The sequence below is a fragment of the Aquila chrysaetos genome, unplaced genomic scaffold (genome assembly GCF_900496995.4).
Source record: "Aquila chrysaetos chrysaetos unplaced genomic scaffold, bAquChr1.4, whole genome shotgun sequence".
Taxonomy (NCBI): Eukaryota; Metazoa; Chordata; class Aves; order Accipitriformes; family Accipitridae; genus Aquila; species Aquila chrysaetos.
Window position 1 is genome coordinate 278,072 of NW_024470384.1, and position 17,179 is coordinate 295,250.

A 17,179-nucleotide genomic window follows, 5' to 3' on the forward strand; every position below is an offset into this window, starting at 1 on the left:
CACCCCATCGCCCTCCCCGAGCCCCCCCTGGCCCTCCGCCTTCTCCCCAGGCCGCGGCCCCCGGACCCCCGTGAGATGCCCGGGGTGGGGGGCATGGCACGGCCAAGCGGGACCCCGGGGTCCGGGCGGGCAGCACATGCAGCAGGCAGCACATGCAGCAGGGAGGGGGCCGACTCATTCCCGGCTCCGCTCCGGGGATGGGGGGACGGCCAGGGGCTTCTCTGGGTGCAAACCGGCATCCTCAGGGTGGGGGGGGTGCAGGGAGACGTGCCTGGGCTGGGGGGTGGGAGGAGAAGCTATGAGTTTGCCAGGCCTCAGCCCCACGGTGCCCCACACCCTCCCCAGCTCCCAGTGCCAAGCAGGTGGTGGAAGGTTCCCCCCCCCCAAAAAGGGCAGGGACGCCCCCCCCCATGCAGCCCCGTGGGGGAGGATTTGGGGGGGTGCAGAGCAGCAGGACAGGGAGCGAGCAATGCCAATGGGGAAACTGAGGCACGGAGACGCAGGGTCCCCACACCCCACCACCACCCCCCCCCCGTGCCCAGGTCCCCCCGCACCCCACGATGCAGCTCCCGAGCACCCATAGCCCCCATGGCTGGGGGGGGGGGGCACGGGCCGTGCAGCAGCCGGGGGGGCTGGGCAGGGGGGACTCACTGCCAGGAGAGGAGGCGGCGGGCAGAGGTGGGATGGAGAGAGGGAGAGTGGGGGGGGGAGAGGCTGCAGGGACAGGGAAGAGGGGGGTGAGGGTGGGCCCCGGGGGGGGGCCTGAGCAGAGGCTCCTCTGGGTGGGCAGGGTGAGCCCCATAGAGGGGGGGGTCCCTAAAAATGGGGGCTCTGGACAAGGCAGCCTTGAGCCCCACAGGGGACCCCCAATACGGGGGGGCTGGCTGAACCCCATGGGGGTTCCCCAAATAGGGGCTCCTGGGGGGGCTGGCTGAGCCCAATGGGCGTCCCCAAATAGGGGCTCCTGGGGGGGCTGGCTGAGCCCAATGGGTGTCCCCAAATAGGGGCTCTGGGGGGGCTGGCTGAGCCTAATGGGTGTCCCCAAATAGGGGCTCTGGGGGGGCTGGCTGAGCCCAATGGGTGTCCCCAAATAGGGGCTCTGGGGGGGCTGGCGAGCCCAATGGGCGTCCCCAAATAGGGGCTCTGGGGGGGCTGGCTGAGCCCAATGGGCGTCCCCAAATAGGGGCTCCTGGGGGGGGCTGGCTGAGCCCAATGGGCATCCCCAAATAGGGGCTCTGGGGGGCTGGCTGAGCCCAATGGGTGTCCCCAAATAGGGGCTCTGGGGGGCTGGCTGAGCCCAATGGGTGTCCCCAAATAGGGGCTCTGGGGGGTCCAGCCCTGAGCCTCCAGCCTGTGGCAGGCAGGGAGGTGGCGGGGGGCACACGCTCCTCGGGCGGCGGATCTTACCCAGCCCGTCCTGGGGGACGCGCGGAGGCTCAGCGGGGCCGGCGGCCGCCGCGCCGGTCAGGGCTCGCCGCAGGAGGAGAAAACCAACAAAAAAACCAAAAAAAACCAACCAAAAAAAAAAAAAAAAAAAAAGAGGCCGAGAAGCATCGGCCGGGCTGAGTCGGTGCCGCCGCTGGGAACCGGCACGGCTTTGAGGGGGCTTCGTTCTGGTGGGAAGAGTTATTCTACCTTATAAGCAACACGGGGTGGGCATTTCTTGCCTAAACCCAGGGGCGGGGACATATGTCTCAGCATTTCATACATGTCCATGAAAGTCAGCCGGCCCCTGGGAGCGGAGAGAACAAGAAGGAAGAGACATCGGACAGAAAAAGGACAAAAAAGAGGCAAGAGAGACAGAGAGACGCGGAGAAAAAAAATAAAAAAAAAAAAATGAAAAAAAAAAAAGAGGTTTAAACCCGGCCGGCCGCAGCCCGGGGCCCCGTGGAGGAGGAGGAGGAGGAGGGGAGGAAGGCGATGGCCGGTGCCCATGCAGCCCCGCGGCGCTGGAGGCGGGGTCCGGCCGTGCTGGCCGGGGGCCGCGGGGCGCAGCAAGCAGAGCTGGGCAGGGACGGGGGGGGCTCCATGCGGCGCGCCGGGGGCTGGGGCCGGCCCCGGGGGTGCGGGACGTGTCTGTGTATATATATATATATAGATATCATATATATATCCGAGAAACCATAAGCAACATTCATTCCGTTGATGCTCAGCAGGTTTTTAGTGTAAGTCAAACCTTGCAAGCAACCCTATGAGGGCATTTCTTGCCTAAGCCCAATGGGGGAGATATTACGCGTAATAAACTGTACATATCCTTATAATGAATGCGGCCACTGCAAGAAGAATACAGGGGGGTTAGTGCGGACGCCGGAGACACGCACGACCGCGGACGCGCCGAGGGGCTGGGGAAACTGAGGCACGGACCCTGGGACAGGGGGAGAGAGGATGGGGTTGGGGGACAGGACTCCCCCCCGTGCTGAGGGGGGTTGCGGCTGCTTGGCTGCAATGGGGATGGGGGGGTGCAGGGTGGTTGTGGGGAGAGCTGGAGCTCCCCTGGCTCCATCCCTGCTGATCCCAGTACGGACCAGTCCAGCCCACTGAGGACCTGGTAGAGCATCACAGGACACCCCAAGAGCAGCCAGGGAGCCCCCAGGACATCATGGGACATCCTGAACCCTGGGACAAAGCAGAGACACCCCCCCGGGAAATGGTGGGGACCCTCCAGCACCCGGCAGAACCCCCAGGGACCCCCTGGGTCGAGCTGGTGTCCCTTTGCCCGGTGCTGGGGGCTGGGGGTCAGGGCGGGGGCAAGAGGGAGAAATCCGGCGGCCGAGCACCTACAATTGAGAGAGGACAGGTTAATCGGCTCCGTGCTGGGGGGGGGGGCTAGGCCCCCCCATGGCTGTGTGGGAACAGCAGACCCGGGGGACAGCCCCTGGGGACACCCCCTTGGGGGGGACGGTCCCAGGAGACACCTCTGTGATACACCAGGGCCACTGGCCCCAGAGGACCCGGGGGGGGGGCTCTCGGGCACTTGCTGCACCCCCTCAGACCCTGCTGCATGGCTGGAGGGGGGGGGAGACTGTCTGGCCAGCCAAGCCCCCGGGAGCCGCTGTGCCCCCGGCGCTGAGAGGGGACCCAGGCGTCTGGGGTGACCCCCTGCCCCCCCGCCCCTGCCCCGGGGGGGGTCCTTACCAGGCGGCAGGGTCGTACTCAGCCCAGACGCGGACGTACTCATCCAGGTGGTGGGGGCCCAGGATGGAGGAGTCGCGCGTCAGGTACTCAAAGTTGTCCATGATGACAGCGACAAAGAGGTTCAGCATCTGGGGGGGCATGGGAGGAGGGGTGTCAGGGTGGGGGTGGGCGGGCTGGGGTCCCCCCTACACCTCCCGGGGCTCACCAGGAAGGAGCAGAGGAAGATGAAGGAGACAAAGTAGAAGTAGGCGAACTCGTTGCCGCACTCGTCCTCCTTGATGCCCGAGTTCTGGTCGCAGGGCTTCCCGCTGAGGCAGGACAGCATGATCTCATGCCAGGCCTCCCCCGTGGCGCTCCTGCGGCAGAGGGGGGGGGGACGCTGCTGGGTGACCGCAGCCAGGGAAGGGGCCCGGCAGTGGGGCCACACCAGCACGGCACTGGGTACCACTGGAGGGTGATGGGACTGTGCTTGGGGTACACGCTGGCATGGCACGGGGAACCCTGGGTGAGAACGGGACCATGCCGGGGGAACACGCCAGCGTGGCACTGGGTACCACTGGTGGCATCGGGACCGTGCTGGGAGGACGTGCCGGTATGGCACTGGGTACCACTGGTGGCATCGGGACCGTGCTGGGAGGACGTGCCGGTATGGCACTGGGTACCACTGGTGGCACCGGGACCGTGCTGGGGGGACGTGCCGGTATGGCACTGGGTACCACTGGTGGCACCGGGACCGTGCTGGGGGGACGTGCCGGTATGGCACTGGGTACCACTGGTGGCATCGGGACCGTGCTGGGGGGACGTGCCAGGTATGGCACTGGGTACCACTGGTGGCATCGGGACCTGTGCTGGGGGGACGTGCCGGTATGGCACTGGGTACCACTGGTGGCACCGGGACCGTGCTGGGGGGACATGCCAGCATGGCACTGGGTACCACTGGTGGCATCGGGACCGTGCTGGGGGGACATGCCAGCATGGCACTGGGTACCACTGGTGGCATCGGGACCGTGCTGGGGGGACATGCCAGCATGGCACTGGGTACCACTGGTGGCATCGGGACCGTGCTGGGGGGACATGCCAGCATGGCACTGGGTACCACTGGTGGCATCGGGACCGTGCTGGGGGAACATGCCAGCATGGCACTGGGTACCACTGGTGGCATCGGGACCGTGCCGGGGGACTCACCGGAAGAGGAGCATGAGGGCCTGGAAGAAGGTGCGGAAGTTGTTGTGCTGGGTGATGGCCGACTCGTCATCCTCCTCCTCAATGCCAATGTTGCCGAAGACCTGGGGGGGGGGCCGGGATGGCTCAGGGGTGGCAGGGGGCTGGGGCAGGGTGCTGGGTGGGCGGGGGGGGGCCGGGGGCTCTCACCTGCATCCCGATGATGGCGTAGATGAAGAAGAGCATGGCGATGAGCAGGCAGACGTAGGGCAGAGCCTGGGGGCAGAGCGGGGCCGGTCACGCCATGCCGGGGCTGGATGCGGCCCCCCGGCGCGGGTTGGGCTGCCAGCCCCTGGGTGGGGGCGGCTGGGGGGGGGGAACGCAGGTTTTGGGGGGGCATCGGGCAGCACCTTGAAGGACTGGACGAAGGTCCAGAGCAGGATGCGGATGGTGTAGCCCTGGCGCAGCAGCTTGATGAGCCGCGCAGCCCGGAAGAGCCGCAGGAAGCTGAGGTTGATGAAGTTGTTCTGGGGGGACACGAGGGGTGAGCGGGGAGGGGAGCGGAGCCCGGCGCTGGGGCCGCGGGGTTGGGGGGATGCGGTGGCTCCCACCTACCCCGAACTCTGTCACCAGGATGTCCGTGATGCTCCCCAGGACCGTGACAAAGTCGAAGATGTTCCAGGCGTCACGGAAGTAATTCTGTGAAGGGAAGGGGACGAGGGACACGGGGCAGCGGCGCTGCCAGCACGCCGGCTCCCGGGATCCCACGAGTACCCGTGCACCAGCTCCCCAGATCCCATGGGTACCCATGCACCAGGATCCCGCAATTACCCATGCACCAGCTCCCGGGAACCTGCTGGTACGGTGCAGGATGCCCCGGGGCTGGATGTGTGTCCCCTGTGGTCCCCGTCCCCGGCATGCAGCGGCACGTACCAGCACACCGAAGGCCATGATCTTCAGGAGACACTCAAGGGAGAAGAGGGAAGTGAAGACATTGTTGAACATCTTCAGCACGTTCTCGTAGGCATCCGAGGCGTCATAGAACTGGGGTGATAGCATGGAGGATGGGGATGGGGACAGGGACAGGTCCCAGGGGGACAGGGGTGCATCCCGTGAGGGTAAGATGGATCCACGGGCACAGGGATGGATCCAGGGGGACAGGGACAAGTCCCAGGGGGGCAGGAGAGGTGCCAGGGGAGAAGGACAAACCCCAGGGGACAGGACCAAGGGGACGCAAACAGGCTGAGCACAGCCCCCAAGGGATAGGGATGGGACAGACCCAGAGGGGCTCCCCGGGACCCCCAAGCCCGCTCCCCACCGACCTTCATCATGAGGACAATGGTGTTGAGGGCAATCATGGCCATGATGGTGTACTCGAAGGGCGGCGACACCACGAACTGCCACATGCGGTACTGGAAGCTCTGCCGGTTCTGCGGCATGTGCCGCGTCAGGGGCTTGGCACTGATGGCGAAGTCGATGCAGGCTCTCTGTGGGGTGGGGGACAGGGCAGGCATCACTGACCCCCAGCCCGGCCGGGGGATCCCCAAAAGGTGTCAAGGAGGGAGGGGCCCGGAGGCAGCACCTCGTTCTTCTCCAGGCTGTACTCCTCCATCATCTTGTCCCCCTGCTCCTGGAAGGTGATGATGATCAAGGCCACGAAGATGTTGACAAAGAAGAAGGGGAAGACCACGAAGTAGACCACGTAGAAGATGGACATCTCCATGCGGTAGCCGGGGCTTGGGCCCTGGTTCTCGTAGGTGGCATCCACCGAGTGCTTGAGGACCCTGTGGTGGGACAAGTGCAGGGACGGGATGGGGGTCCCAGTGTCCCCCCACCCTGTCCCCGCATTCCCCCACCCATCTCCACGCCCTTACTGTGGCCATCCCTCGCCGGTGGAGACAGTGAAGAGGGTGAGCAGCGCCCAGAGCACGTTGTCATAGTGAAACTCGTACTTCTTCCACTCCCGCTTCTGCGCCTTCACCTCATTGTCCTTCTCGTAGACCAAGTATTCCCCCCTGGGAGGGGAGGGGGCGGTGGGACGGGGTGGGGGGCGGCGGTAGACCCCCGCCCGGCCGGGCCATACCTGCAGTCCTTCTCGAACTCCTTGGACTCATCGGTGCAGTAGAAGAACTTGCCCTTGAAGAGCTGGACAGCCACCACGGCGAAGATGAACATGAAGAGCATGTAGACGATGAGGATGTTGAGGACGTTCTTCAGGGAGTTCACCACGCAGTCGAAGACGGCCTGGGGACAGGGACCAGGGAGGGGGTCGGTGCCAGCCAGGACCCCCCCAGCACCCGGGGTGGGGAGCGAATCCCTCTCCCCATCCGCCCCCTCGCCCACCTTGAGCTTGGGCAGCCTCTTGATGGTCTTCAGGGGCCGGAGGACGCGGAGGACGCGGAGGGACTTGATGGTGTTGATGTCCTTCCCCTTGCTGCTGCCGCTGTGGGGGGGATGGGGAAGACGTGGGGCCGCCGGCATGGCGGCTCGGGGTGCCCTGGCATCCCGGCAGGACCGTGGGTTGTCCCACCCCCTCCTTTCTCCGGCGGTGACAGTCCCCTCCCCGGCCAAGTGGGCAGCGGCTGCCCGGCACAGGGCAGAGCTCGAGGCTGAGACCCCCTGCACTCATCACACGCCAGGGACAGCCTGGTGTGTTTCCCACGGCCCCATCCCTGAGGCTGCTTTTGGGGGGGGGTGTGCAAGGAGGGCTGTAGGGTTGAGGGGGGAGCGAGGCACGACCATGAGCACGAGGAGAGCACGAGGACGGAGACGGGGCAGGAGACGAAGGCAGAAAGACTTTACCGTGAGCTGCTCCTGTGGCCGGTGGCAGAGGAAGGGGAGAGACAAGGCACGGTGAGAGCCCGGCCCCCGCCCCGCGCCCGCGCCCCCCCGGCCACTTCCCACTGGGAGCCTGGGGGAGCCACGGGGGGATCCCGGCTTCCCGGGAGGTAATTGGGGTCTGCTCCAGGCTTACTCACCCATTACCTGGGGGGATGCTCAGTTACGTGGGGGATGCTCACCCCTCACTTTAAGGATACTCAGTTACTTGGGGGGGGTGCTCATCCTTTACGTGGGGGATGCTCATGCTTTACTTTAAGGATGCTCAGTCACTCAGGGGATGCTCACCCTTTATTTGGGGGGATGCTCAGTTACTCAGGGGATGCTTATCTTTTACTCGGGGGATGCTCAATCACTCAGGGGATGTTCACCCTTTTTTGGGTGATGCTCAGTTACTTGGGGGATGCTCACCCTTTACTTGGAGGATGCTCACCCTTTGCTTTAAGGATGCTCAATCATTTGAGGCATGCTCAGTTACTCAGGGGGTGCTCATCCATTTCTAGGAGATTCCTCATCCCTTTCTAGGTTACTCATCCCTTACTAAGAGGCTATTCATCCTTTGCTAGCAGATTCCTCATCTTTATTTAGGGTTTACTGCAGGCCTGTTCACTGCTCTGGGGATTCCGCACTGGGGCGGCTGCTCGGCACCGGGGCCTGATCCTGCCCGGGGACACCGGGGCGGTGCTGCCAGGGCGCGGGGACACTGGGACGGTGACAGGACGACACAGCACGGTGGCAAGCGGCCGAGGACGGACGTCAAGCGACACAGCAGAGCGCGGACAGCCGGGCAGCGGACGTGGCGGGTGGGCAGCGAGCGGCTGTGGGGCCACGGGATGGACCCCAGCAGGGCCGGGGTGGGGGGACTGGGACAGCCCCACTAGGAAGCACTGGGAGAGGCGAGACCCCACCACCTCCATCCCCTCCCCACCACCCCCCTGTGCCCCTCCCTGGTGCCACTGCTGTCCCCCGAGCACGGGGGGGACCCAGGTGTGCCCACCCCTCCCGGGACCCCCCAGGATGCCCCCAAGACCCCCCCGTGTCCCCGAGGGGGGACTCACGTGAAGGCGAAGGCCACCAGCGCCCCGCTGACCACGATGAAGTCCAGGATGTTCCACAGGTCCCGGAAATAGGCACCTTGGTGAAGCACCAGCCCCAAATCCACCATCTGCGGGGGGGGCAAGGTGGGGGGGTGAGGGGGTGCCGGGGGGGGGCCCCCGCCCCGCGGACCCCCCCCCCCGCTCACCTTGATCACCATCTCAAAGGTAAAGACACCCGTGAAGACGTAGTCAAAGTAGCGCAAGACCTGGAGGGGGGAGGAGGTGGGGTGGGGGGAGATGCCTGGGGTCCCCTGGGACCCCCCGGTATCTCCCAGCACCATGGGGCTGTGGGACCCCCCTGGCACCCTGGGACCCCCTGGCACCCCAGGACGGCCCCAGCACTCCATGGCTGTAGGACACCCCGGCACCCTGGGGCCATGGGCAGGGTCTCAGTGGCAGGACAAGGGGCGGGGGGGACACCCCATTTTGGCACAGCCCCAGTTGCTGTTTTGGGGGTGCCTCACCCTGCAAAGCAGCACTGTGAGGAGGGGGCTCAGCCCCACCCCCCCCCCCCCCGACAGCACCCGGGGGTCCCTCTGTGCCCAGCTGCGGGGCGGGCAGGGGGGCTGGGGGCTCACGTTGTTGCGGGGGGCGTTGGGCTGCACGGGGTCCTCGGCGGCCAGGGCGATGCTGCTCATGGCGATGACCATCAGGATGCACATCTCAAAGTACCGCAGGTTGACGATGTAGTGGCACAGCCGGCGGAACCTGGGGGGGGGCGGGGAGTGGAAGAGGGACAGTGAGGGAGGGGTGAGCAACGGGCACCCCCAGGACCCCCCCAGTCCCCCCGCGGTGCTCACGGGTTGGTGGTGGAGAGGATGAACATGGAGCTGTAGGGCACCATGGGCTTGGGGCCGTTCTCCTCCTGATCGTCGCCTTCCTCCTTCTTCTCCTCCTCCTCCTCCTTGCGGGGCAGCGGCTCGGGGTTGGCGTTCCTGTTCACTGCGAGAGCGGCGGCATCACGGCCCCCGCACCGCCCCCCCCCGGACGCCCTGCATCCCCCACATCCCCCAGACCTTGGGGGGGGGGTCCCCTACCTTGGACCAGGGCGTTGGTGGGGGGCGGCGGCGGGAGGGGGGGTGGGATGTCCACGGCCGTGTGCTCCGGCTTCCCCCCCACCTTGGTGGGGTTGTTGTGGGGGCCGGGGTTGGTGACCACCAGGCTGTTTTCGGGGGGGGGGTTGGGGGTGGCGGGGGGGCCGGCGCAGGGGGGCCCCGGTGGGGCAGGCGGTGTGGTTGCCCACGGGTGGGGGCGCGGGGGGCTCAGCGGTGGCCAGTTTGTTGTTCTTCATGTTGTCGATGTCCTCCGCGACGGGGGGCTCCCGGCGCCCCACGTCCTGCTGGATGGGGCGGGTGGTGGAGAGCGTGGGGCCCGCCGGCACCCCGGGGACCTGGTTCTCCCTGGGGGGAGGCAGAGGGGAGGGGGCTCAGCGGGGACCCCCTGGCACCCCCGGCACAGCTCCCACATCAGGCGCTGAGCCGGGAATGCCAGAGGGGATTTGGGTACTCCTGGGAGCCAGAGGAGCTCCCCGGTCCCGGGGCGGGGGGTCCCACCAGCCCCAGGGGGTCCTGCCCACCCTACTCACCTCCGCCGCCGGTGCCGCCTCTCCTTGTCGTCCCGCTTGCCCTCGGCGTCGTAGCCGGCCGGCGCGGCGTGCCGATGCCGCCGGCGTCGCTCGCCATCCCCGTGCTCCCCGTCCCCCTCGCCCCGCACCGGCCGGCCGCCCTCCCGGTGCCGTGGCCGCCGCTCTGGCCGCCCACCCTCCTCGCCCTCCTCGGCCACCCGCCGGTGTGCCCGGTGCCGCCGGTGCTCGCGCTCGGGTTGGGGTGAGCCAGCGCGGCCGTCCCGGCTGCCGCCCGGCCGGTGCCGGCGCTCGAGGGCTTTGAGGCGCTCGGCGTCGGCGTAGGCGCGTTCCTGGCTGGGGTCCCGCTCGGGCTCACGGCTGCTGCTGCGGGGCCGTCGGCTGTCGGGGCCGGGGGGTTCCACGGGGCGGGGGCCGCCGGGGTCGGGGTAGCGCGGCTGCCGGCGGAGCTCCTCGGCACGGGGCTGGCCGAAGCGTGGCTCTATCGGCGGCTCGCCGGGGCGCGTCTTGTTGGTGTTGTTGTTGCGGTTCTCCTGGGGGTCCACCACCAGCGGCCGGTCCAGGTGGGTCTTCATGTCGGGGCGCAGGTGGCGGGCGTAGGGCACCTTCCAGCGCTCCTCGGGGTCCAGCTCGCTGTAGAGGGCCTCCCGGCTGGCCAGCAGGTTCTGCTTCCGCAGCTCGCTCGTCCGCTGCTCCCACACCGACTTCGAGGACTTCTGGTTCTTCTGCTGCTCCTTCCTGCAGCGGGGAGGCACAGCCCGCGTCGGGGGAGCCTGAGGTGTGCCAGGACGGAGCCGGAGTGGAGATGCGATGGAGATGGGATGGAGCTGAGGATGGAGCCAGGATGGAGGTGGGATGGAGCTGGGATGGAGCTGAGGATGGGTCCGGGGAAGGAGTCAGGATGGAGGCAGGGATGGAGCTGGGGATGGAGACAAGGATGGAGCTGGGGATGGCAGCTGGGATGGAGCTGGGGCCAGGGACGGAGCTGGGGCTGGGGACAGAGACAAGGATGGAGCTGGGGCCAGGGGTGGAGCTGGGGACAGAACTGGGATGGAGCTGGGGAGAGACATGGATGGAGTTGGATGGAGCCAGGGCCAGGGACGGAGATGGGGATGGAGCTGGGGACGGAGACATGGATGGAGCCAGGAATGGAGCTGGGGATGGAGACAAGGACGGAGCCAGATGGAGTCAGGGATGGATCCAGGGATGGAGCCGGGCACATGATGTACTTACATGGTGACGGACATGTTGGCTGCAGAGAGCGGGCTCACTTCGGCCACCTCCTTCGCCTTCTGCAGTGCCAGCTTTTGGTTGGCGGCTTCTTCCTCCTCCTGCTCGTCCTGCAAAGCCCCGCGCCATGTCCAGCCCAGCCGTGAGGCCACAGGTGATGGGCTGGGGTGGCCCCCCCCAACGTCCCCGACACCGGTCCTTACCTTGGTGAGCTCCTGCGCGTTGGCAAGGTTGTCCACCGCGATGGCCAAGAAGACATTGAGGAGGGTGTCTGGGTGCCCCGTCAAGGCAAAGTGGGTCCCAGCGCATCCCCGTCCCGGCCCAGAGCCCCCCAGCACCCCGAGGATACAGTTGCCAAAGAGGGTGAGGACGATGAAGTAGACAGAGAAAACCATCCCCCCCTTGACGCCGCCCTGAGATTTGATCCCGTCGTACATCACCGCGTTCCAGTCTTCGCCCGTCAGGATCTGGGGGGGAAGGAGCCATGGGGGCAGCAGGGACCCCTCCGCCGGCACCCCACTTCCTCGGGAGCCCCAGGGAGGGGACGGGGGGGTCCCTACCTGAAACACCGTCATTATTGCTGCTGGGAAAGTGTCGAAGTTGGTGGGAGGGGTCCCGTCGTCAAAATTGAACCTGGGGGGGGGGGGGAACGGTGGGAGCCCCACCCCAGCCGGGTGCCCCCCAGCAGGGGCCTGGGGGCACAGAGATACCCCCATGCTGGGGGGCCAGGGTGACCCTGGGGGGGGGGGCCCTGTCCCCCACCCGGTTACTCACTGTCCCCCAAAGAGCTGCATCCCCAAAAGGGCAAAGACGACGATGAAGAGGAAGAGGAGGAAGAGGAGGCTGATGATGGACTTCATGGAGTTCAGAAGGGAGACCACCAGGTTCCTCAGGGAAGCCCAGTACCTGCCAGGGCAGAGCCAGGCTGTGGGGCCGTGGGGGGACCAGGGACGTGGGGGGAGAAGGGGATGCGAAGGCACATGGGGGTGATGAGGGGACACAGAGATGGAGAGGGGACGAGGGACGGCAACTCGGCACCCACGCACCCCACGATGGCTCCGTGCATCCACACGCTCACTCGTGCTCGCACTGCCCCTGTGCTCGCAGACCCACAGACACGGACAGACCGACGGACAGACAGACTGACAGACAGACAGACCGATGGACAGACGGACCAACGGACAGGCGGACAGGCGGATGGACAGAGCGGCGGCGCCCGACCCATCAGCACTTACTTTGTGACTTTGAAAATGCGCAGTAACCTGAGAGCTCGTAGCACGCTGATCCCGAAGGATGTTCCCGGCTTCACAACAGCCCAGATCACCTCGAAGATGCTTCCGATGATAACCTGGGGGTGGGGAGAGTGTCCCCATCCCATCCCTATCCTGACCTCTTCCCCATCCTCATCTTGTCCTCATCCCTTCCCATTCCCATCCCCATCTCCATTCCATCCCCATCTCCATTCCGTCCCCATCCCAATCCTATTCCCATTCCATCCCCATCCTATTCCCATCCTGTCCCCATCCCCATCCCCTCTCCATCCTGTCCCCATCCCCGTCCCCATTCCACCTTGTCCCATCCTCGTCCCTATCCCCATCCTGTCCCTATCCCCATCCCATCCCCATCCCCATCCCATCCTGTCCCGTCCCCGTCCTCATCCCCATCCCCATCCCGTCCCAATCCCCATCCCATCCCCGTCCTCATCCCCATGCCTATCCCCATCCCATCCTGTCCCGTCCCCATCCCCACCCCGTCCCCATCCCCATCCCATCCCTGTCTTCATCCCCATCCCCATCCCATCCCCATCCCCATCCCATCCCATCCCCACCCCATTCCCGCTGGCAGCAGCCGGGCCGGGGCTAGACTCACGGCACAGTCGAAGCAATTGAAGGACGAGTGAAAGTAAGGCCGCGTCCCCAGCCCGTACATTTTTATAAACATTTCGGACATAAAGAGTCCCAAGAATATGAATTCTGCATAGTCTGGGGGGGGAGAGAGAGTGAGGGGGGGCTGAGGGCCGGGCGGGGGGGTGTCCGGCGGTGGGGGGGGGCACTCACAGAGGAAGTCGGAAAGCCAATCTGGCTGGTCGTAGTGAACGATAGCAACACACAGGGTGTTGAGCGCTACCAGACTGAGCACGGTCCAGTAGAAGGCCTGAGTTTTCACCATGCGGCGGATGTGGAAGCGCATCCTCCGCTCCCGCTTGTGGAAGAAGGTGGCGTTCTCCAGCTTGGCACTTTTGAGGCTGGCGCGGGCGAAGGGGGAGCCTGCGGGGCGCGGGGGGGAGCCCCCACCCGTCACCCCATTACCCACCATCCCCAAACCGTCACCCATCACGCCCCAGTCATCTCCACCCATCACCCCCCAACCTGTCACCCCATCACCCACCACCTCCCCACCCATCGCTCTATTGCCCGTCACCCCATCACCTATCACCCATCACCCCCCCCACCCATCACCCCCCCAACACGTCATCCCCCCCACCCATCACCTCCTCACCCCATCACCCACCACCTCTCCACCATCACTCTATCACCAGTCACCCCATCACCCGTCACCCCCCGACCCGTCATCCCCCCCACCCATCATCCCCCAACCTGTCATCTCTCCCCTACCCATCACCTCCCCACCCCATCAGCCATCACCCCCCCAACCCATCGCCCCCCACCCACCGCCCCAAGCCGGGGGCACCCGTGCCCCCCACCCACCCACGGAGGAGATGTCGGCCAGCTGCTCCTCGGCATCCTCAGGGCTCAGCAGGTCCGTCTTGCTCTTCTTGATGGTGGCCCTCCGGAGAGCTCCCACAGGGGCGAGGGGCAGAGGGAGGCGGGCGTCACCAGGGGGTCCCCGCCGGGACACCCCCACCCCGGGGTGGCCGCCCACCCTGCCGGGGCGCATGCTGGGGCAGGGCACTTACCATCAAAGGGGTGCCGGGCCTCTCCCTCGGTCTCGTCCTCCGCCAGGATCACTTCTTCTGAGAAAAAAGTGGGGAGTTCAGTGGGGCAGGGGGAGTGCGGGTGTCCCGGAGGGGGGGCTGGGGGGGGGTCACGGCCCTCACCCGCCTTGGAGATCCACTCCATGTAGCCGTTGAGCTCCCGCTCGATCTGCTGCTGCCGCCGCAGCTTCAGGAACGCCCGGCGGTTCTCCACCCGCTCCCGCTCTTTGGCAAACTCCCTGCGGGGCCGGCATCAGTGGGGGGCCAGGGTGGGCACCCCCCTCCCGCTGAGGCCCCCCCCCCCCCCCCCGGCCGCTTACCCAGACAGCACCCCCAGCACTAGGTTCAGCATAAAAAAGGAGCCGATGATGATGAGGGGGATGAAGTACAGCCAGTTCCAAGTGTTCCCTGAGGCATCGTTGCTCTGAGGGGGGGGGGGAAGGAGGGGTCAGGGGTGGGGGCGTCCCATGAGCTGGGGGGGGGCACGGGCACAGCCTCGTTTCTGTGGCTGGATATAGGCCAAGGGACAGAGTGCAGCGCAGCGGCTCCGGCGTCCCCCCTGGGGGCTGGCGGCACCCCAAATCCCCTGGCCATGTTCCCCACCCCACGCTGGGACAGGGGGGGGGACACGGGAGGACACATGGCAACAGGGGGGGGACACGGGGGGCCAGGGAGGATGCAGAGCATCCCTGCAAGGCTTGGGGCTGCCAGCGGAGGGGGGACCCCAGCACCCTTTTTTTGGGGTACCCTCCTGCTCTGCAGCAACCCCTCCCTCTGCAAATCACCTCCACCTTTTTGGGGCCGGGGGGGGGGGCTGCGTCCCATTGTCCTCTATCCCCGTGCACCCCGCAGGGTTGGAGCATGGGAGCAGTGAGCAGGGACACCCCCCCCCACCCAGAGACACCTTGGGGACCCCCTCAGGGACTGGCAAGCCCTCAGGAGACAGAAGTCGGCTTCAGTGAGGAATGAGGGGACCCTGGGGAGGGGGGGGGGACACAGCCCGGCGGTGGTGCCCATTCCCGTGGCGTCAGGGCTCACATAGTAGAGGAGGTCTGTCCACCCTTCCATGGTGATGCACTGGAAGACGGTCAGGACGGCGAAGAGGATGTTGTCGAACTGGGTGATGCCGTAGTTGGGCCCCTCCCAGTACTTCTTGCACTTGGTGCCATTGGGGCAGATCCGGGCTGGCTCGTCCGTCCCGCAGGGGACTTCCACCTTGATCTCGTCTGGGAGGAGGGACACAGATCTGGGGATTGCTCCTGCCCCAACAACCCCCCCAAGCCCGGACCCCCGTTCCCCCCAGGGCTGCATTCACCCAGGAGAGTTTAGAGTCAGGGCGTGACCCCCATGGGGCTGTCAGACCCCCTCGTGCCCGCCCCCCGCAGCCTCCTTCAGGCCCCCCCCCCCACCATGGTGCTGACGCGGCTGCCGTGCAGAAATAGCTCCCGCCAATTAACGGCATCTTCATCAGGGGAGAGAAGTAATTAGGCCGTTCCATATCGGGTGCGGGCCACGGGCCCAGGGAGATGGAAGGGGGGGGGGAAGGAGCCAGCCCCTGATCCCAGCCCCACGGCGGGCTCTGAGCCCTCCCCAGTGGGGAAACTGAGGCAGGGCAGGGGGGGGGGCAGGGAGGGGTATGGGGGGTTTGGAGGGGGGGCAGACCTACCCGTCACCAGGTCGAAGCAGGTGGTGTGAAATTTGCCCATATAAAACTCTAATCCTATGATTGCAAAAATGAGGATCGCGAAAAACAGGAGGAGGCCGATCTGCAGCAGCGGGATCATCGCCTTCATGATGGACTTCAGGACGACTTGTAAACCTGCACCAGATGGGCCTGAGCAGCTGTGGCCCCCCAGAAACCCCCAGGACCCCCCGCCCGACCCCCCAGCCACTCACTTGGGATCCCCGAGACCAGCTTGAGGGGCCGGAGCACGCGCACGGCTCGCAGCGTCCGCAGGTCAAACTGGGAGCCCACTGTGGCCAGGATGCTGTGGGCGAGACGGGGCGGGGTCAGCGGGCAGGGACCCCCCCCCCACCCCACAGCCAGCACCCCGACCCAACCGGGGACCCCAACCAGCCATGCCACCGTGGCCACCAAGAGCCACAATGTCCCAGCCTGGCCACGCGTCCCCCATGGACCACCGCATCCCAGCCTGGCCACATGCCCCCCCCCCCATGGGCTGTGCCATCACGGCCACCAAGAGCCATCACGTCCCAGAAGAGCCACACATCCTCCACGGGCCACCACGTGCCCCACGGCTACACCGTCACAGCCACGGCGAGCCCACATGTCCCCACCACACGGCCACAAGCCCACGGCCGTGCCATCGCAGCCACCAAGAGCCCCCACGTCCCAGCCGCATGGCCACGTGCCCATGGCCGTGCCGGCAGCGCGGGCGGGAGCGCTGGGCTATATTTAGCCTCTCCGGGCTGAACACGGCAGCGCTGCCAGTGCTGATGCTGGAGCAGGGCCCGGCCTGGGGGGTCGTAGCCCCCGTCCAGCACCAGCCCACGGGATCCCCCAGGACCTGGGTGACGGCGGGGGGTCCCAGGCACCTGGACGCACCCCAGGGGTTCATTGCCGGACACCCCCCCGCCCCGATGCTGCAGAGAGTCCCTTCCTGGTGCCCATCACCACAGCAACCAGCCGGCCCCATTCATCCCCATCACCCCCATTCATCTCCATTCATCCCCATCACCCCCATTCACCCCGCTGGGTCCCCCTGAGTTCATTCATCCTTGTTGCCTCAGTGACGCCACAACTCATTCACAGGGGCTGGCGGGGGACAATGGGGGAGCAGGGGGGCAAATTGGGGAGCGGGGTGCAGGGGGAGTGGCATGCAGGGGGGAGCAGGCAAGGGAGAAAGGGAGGAGCAGGGTGCAAGGGGTGCGGGGGAAGGGGGAAGCGGGGTGCAGGGGAAACGGTGCAAAGGGAGAGTAGGGCATGAGGGGAGCAGGCAAGGGCAAGGGGGAGCAGGGTGCAGGAGTTGGGGGGGGAGCAGGTTGATCAGAGGACCAGGATGCAGGGGGGGGGGGGGGGGAGGAGCAGAGGGAAGCAGCCAAAGAGCAACCCCTGATGTAGCCGAGTGCTCTAGGGGCCACGGGTCACATAAGTCAGAGACTGGGCTGTCCCCTCCAACAACAGCCCCGCTGCTCCCTGCCTCAGTTTCCCCACCGGCTCTCCCGGCAGGAGGGTGAACA

At 66.5% G+C, this 17,179-nt stretch overlaps 1 protein-coding gene across 1 annotated transcript in view; it reads right to left on the reverse strand.

The window, feature by feature from the left end:
- The window catches only part of CACNA1A (calcium voltage-gated channel subunit alpha1 A), a 32,240-nt gene that overhangs the window by 8,871 nt on the left and 6,190 nt on the right, over nucleotides 1-17,179 (reverse strand). Inside the window, 35 exon segments of the mRNA XM_030006378.2 lie at nucleotides 2,177-2,273; nucleotides 3,136-3,263; nucleotides 3,341-3,491; nucleotides 4,321-4,421; nucleotides 4,507-4,572; nucleotides 4,707-4,823; nucleotides 4,912-4,995; nucleotides 5,230-5,340; nucleotides 5,619-5,783; nucleotides 5,879-6,080; nucleotides 6,171-6,311; nucleotides 6,380-6,540; nucleotides 6,640-6,739; nucleotides 8,193-8,299; nucleotides 8,378-8,437; nucleotides 8,810-8,939; nucleotides 9,032-9,173; nucleotides 9,269-9,462; nucleotides 9,464-9,631; nucleotides 9,817-10,551; nucleotides 11,047-11,153; nucleotides 11,247-11,314; nucleotides 11,393-11,510; nucleotides 11,604-11,676; nucleotides 11,818-11,949; nucleotides 12,279-12,391; nucleotides 12,913-13,025; nucleotides 13,101-13,310; nucleotides 13,752-13,841; nucleotides 13,961-14,017; nucleotides 14,102-14,217; nucleotides 14,299-14,402; nucleotides 15,017-15,204; nucleotides 15,645-15,797; nucleotides 15,875-15,966. Of these exon segments, the coding sequence (XP_029862238.1) occupies nucleotides 2,177-2,273; nucleotides 3,136-3,263; nucleotides 3,341-3,491; nucleotides 4,321-4,421; nucleotides 4,507-4,572; nucleotides 4,707-4,823; nucleotides 4,912-4,995; nucleotides 5,230-5,340; nucleotides 5,619-5,783; nucleotides 5,879-6,080; nucleotides 6,171-6,311; nucleotides 6,380-6,540; nucleotides 6,640-6,739; nucleotides 8,193-8,299; nucleotides 8,378-8,437; nucleotides 8,810-8,939; nucleotides 9,032-9,173; nucleotides 9,269-9,462; nucleotides 9,464-9,631; nucleotides 9,817-10,551; nucleotides 11,047-11,153; nucleotides 11,247-11,314; nucleotides 11,393-11,510; nucleotides 11,604-11,676; nucleotides 11,818-11,949; nucleotides 12,279-12,391; nucleotides 12,913-13,025; nucleotides 13,101-13,310; nucleotides 13,752-13,841; nucleotides 13,961-14,017; nucleotides 14,102-14,217; nucleotides 14,299-14,402; nucleotides 15,017-15,204; nucleotides 15,645-15,797; nucleotides 15,875-15,966 (4,894 nt within the window).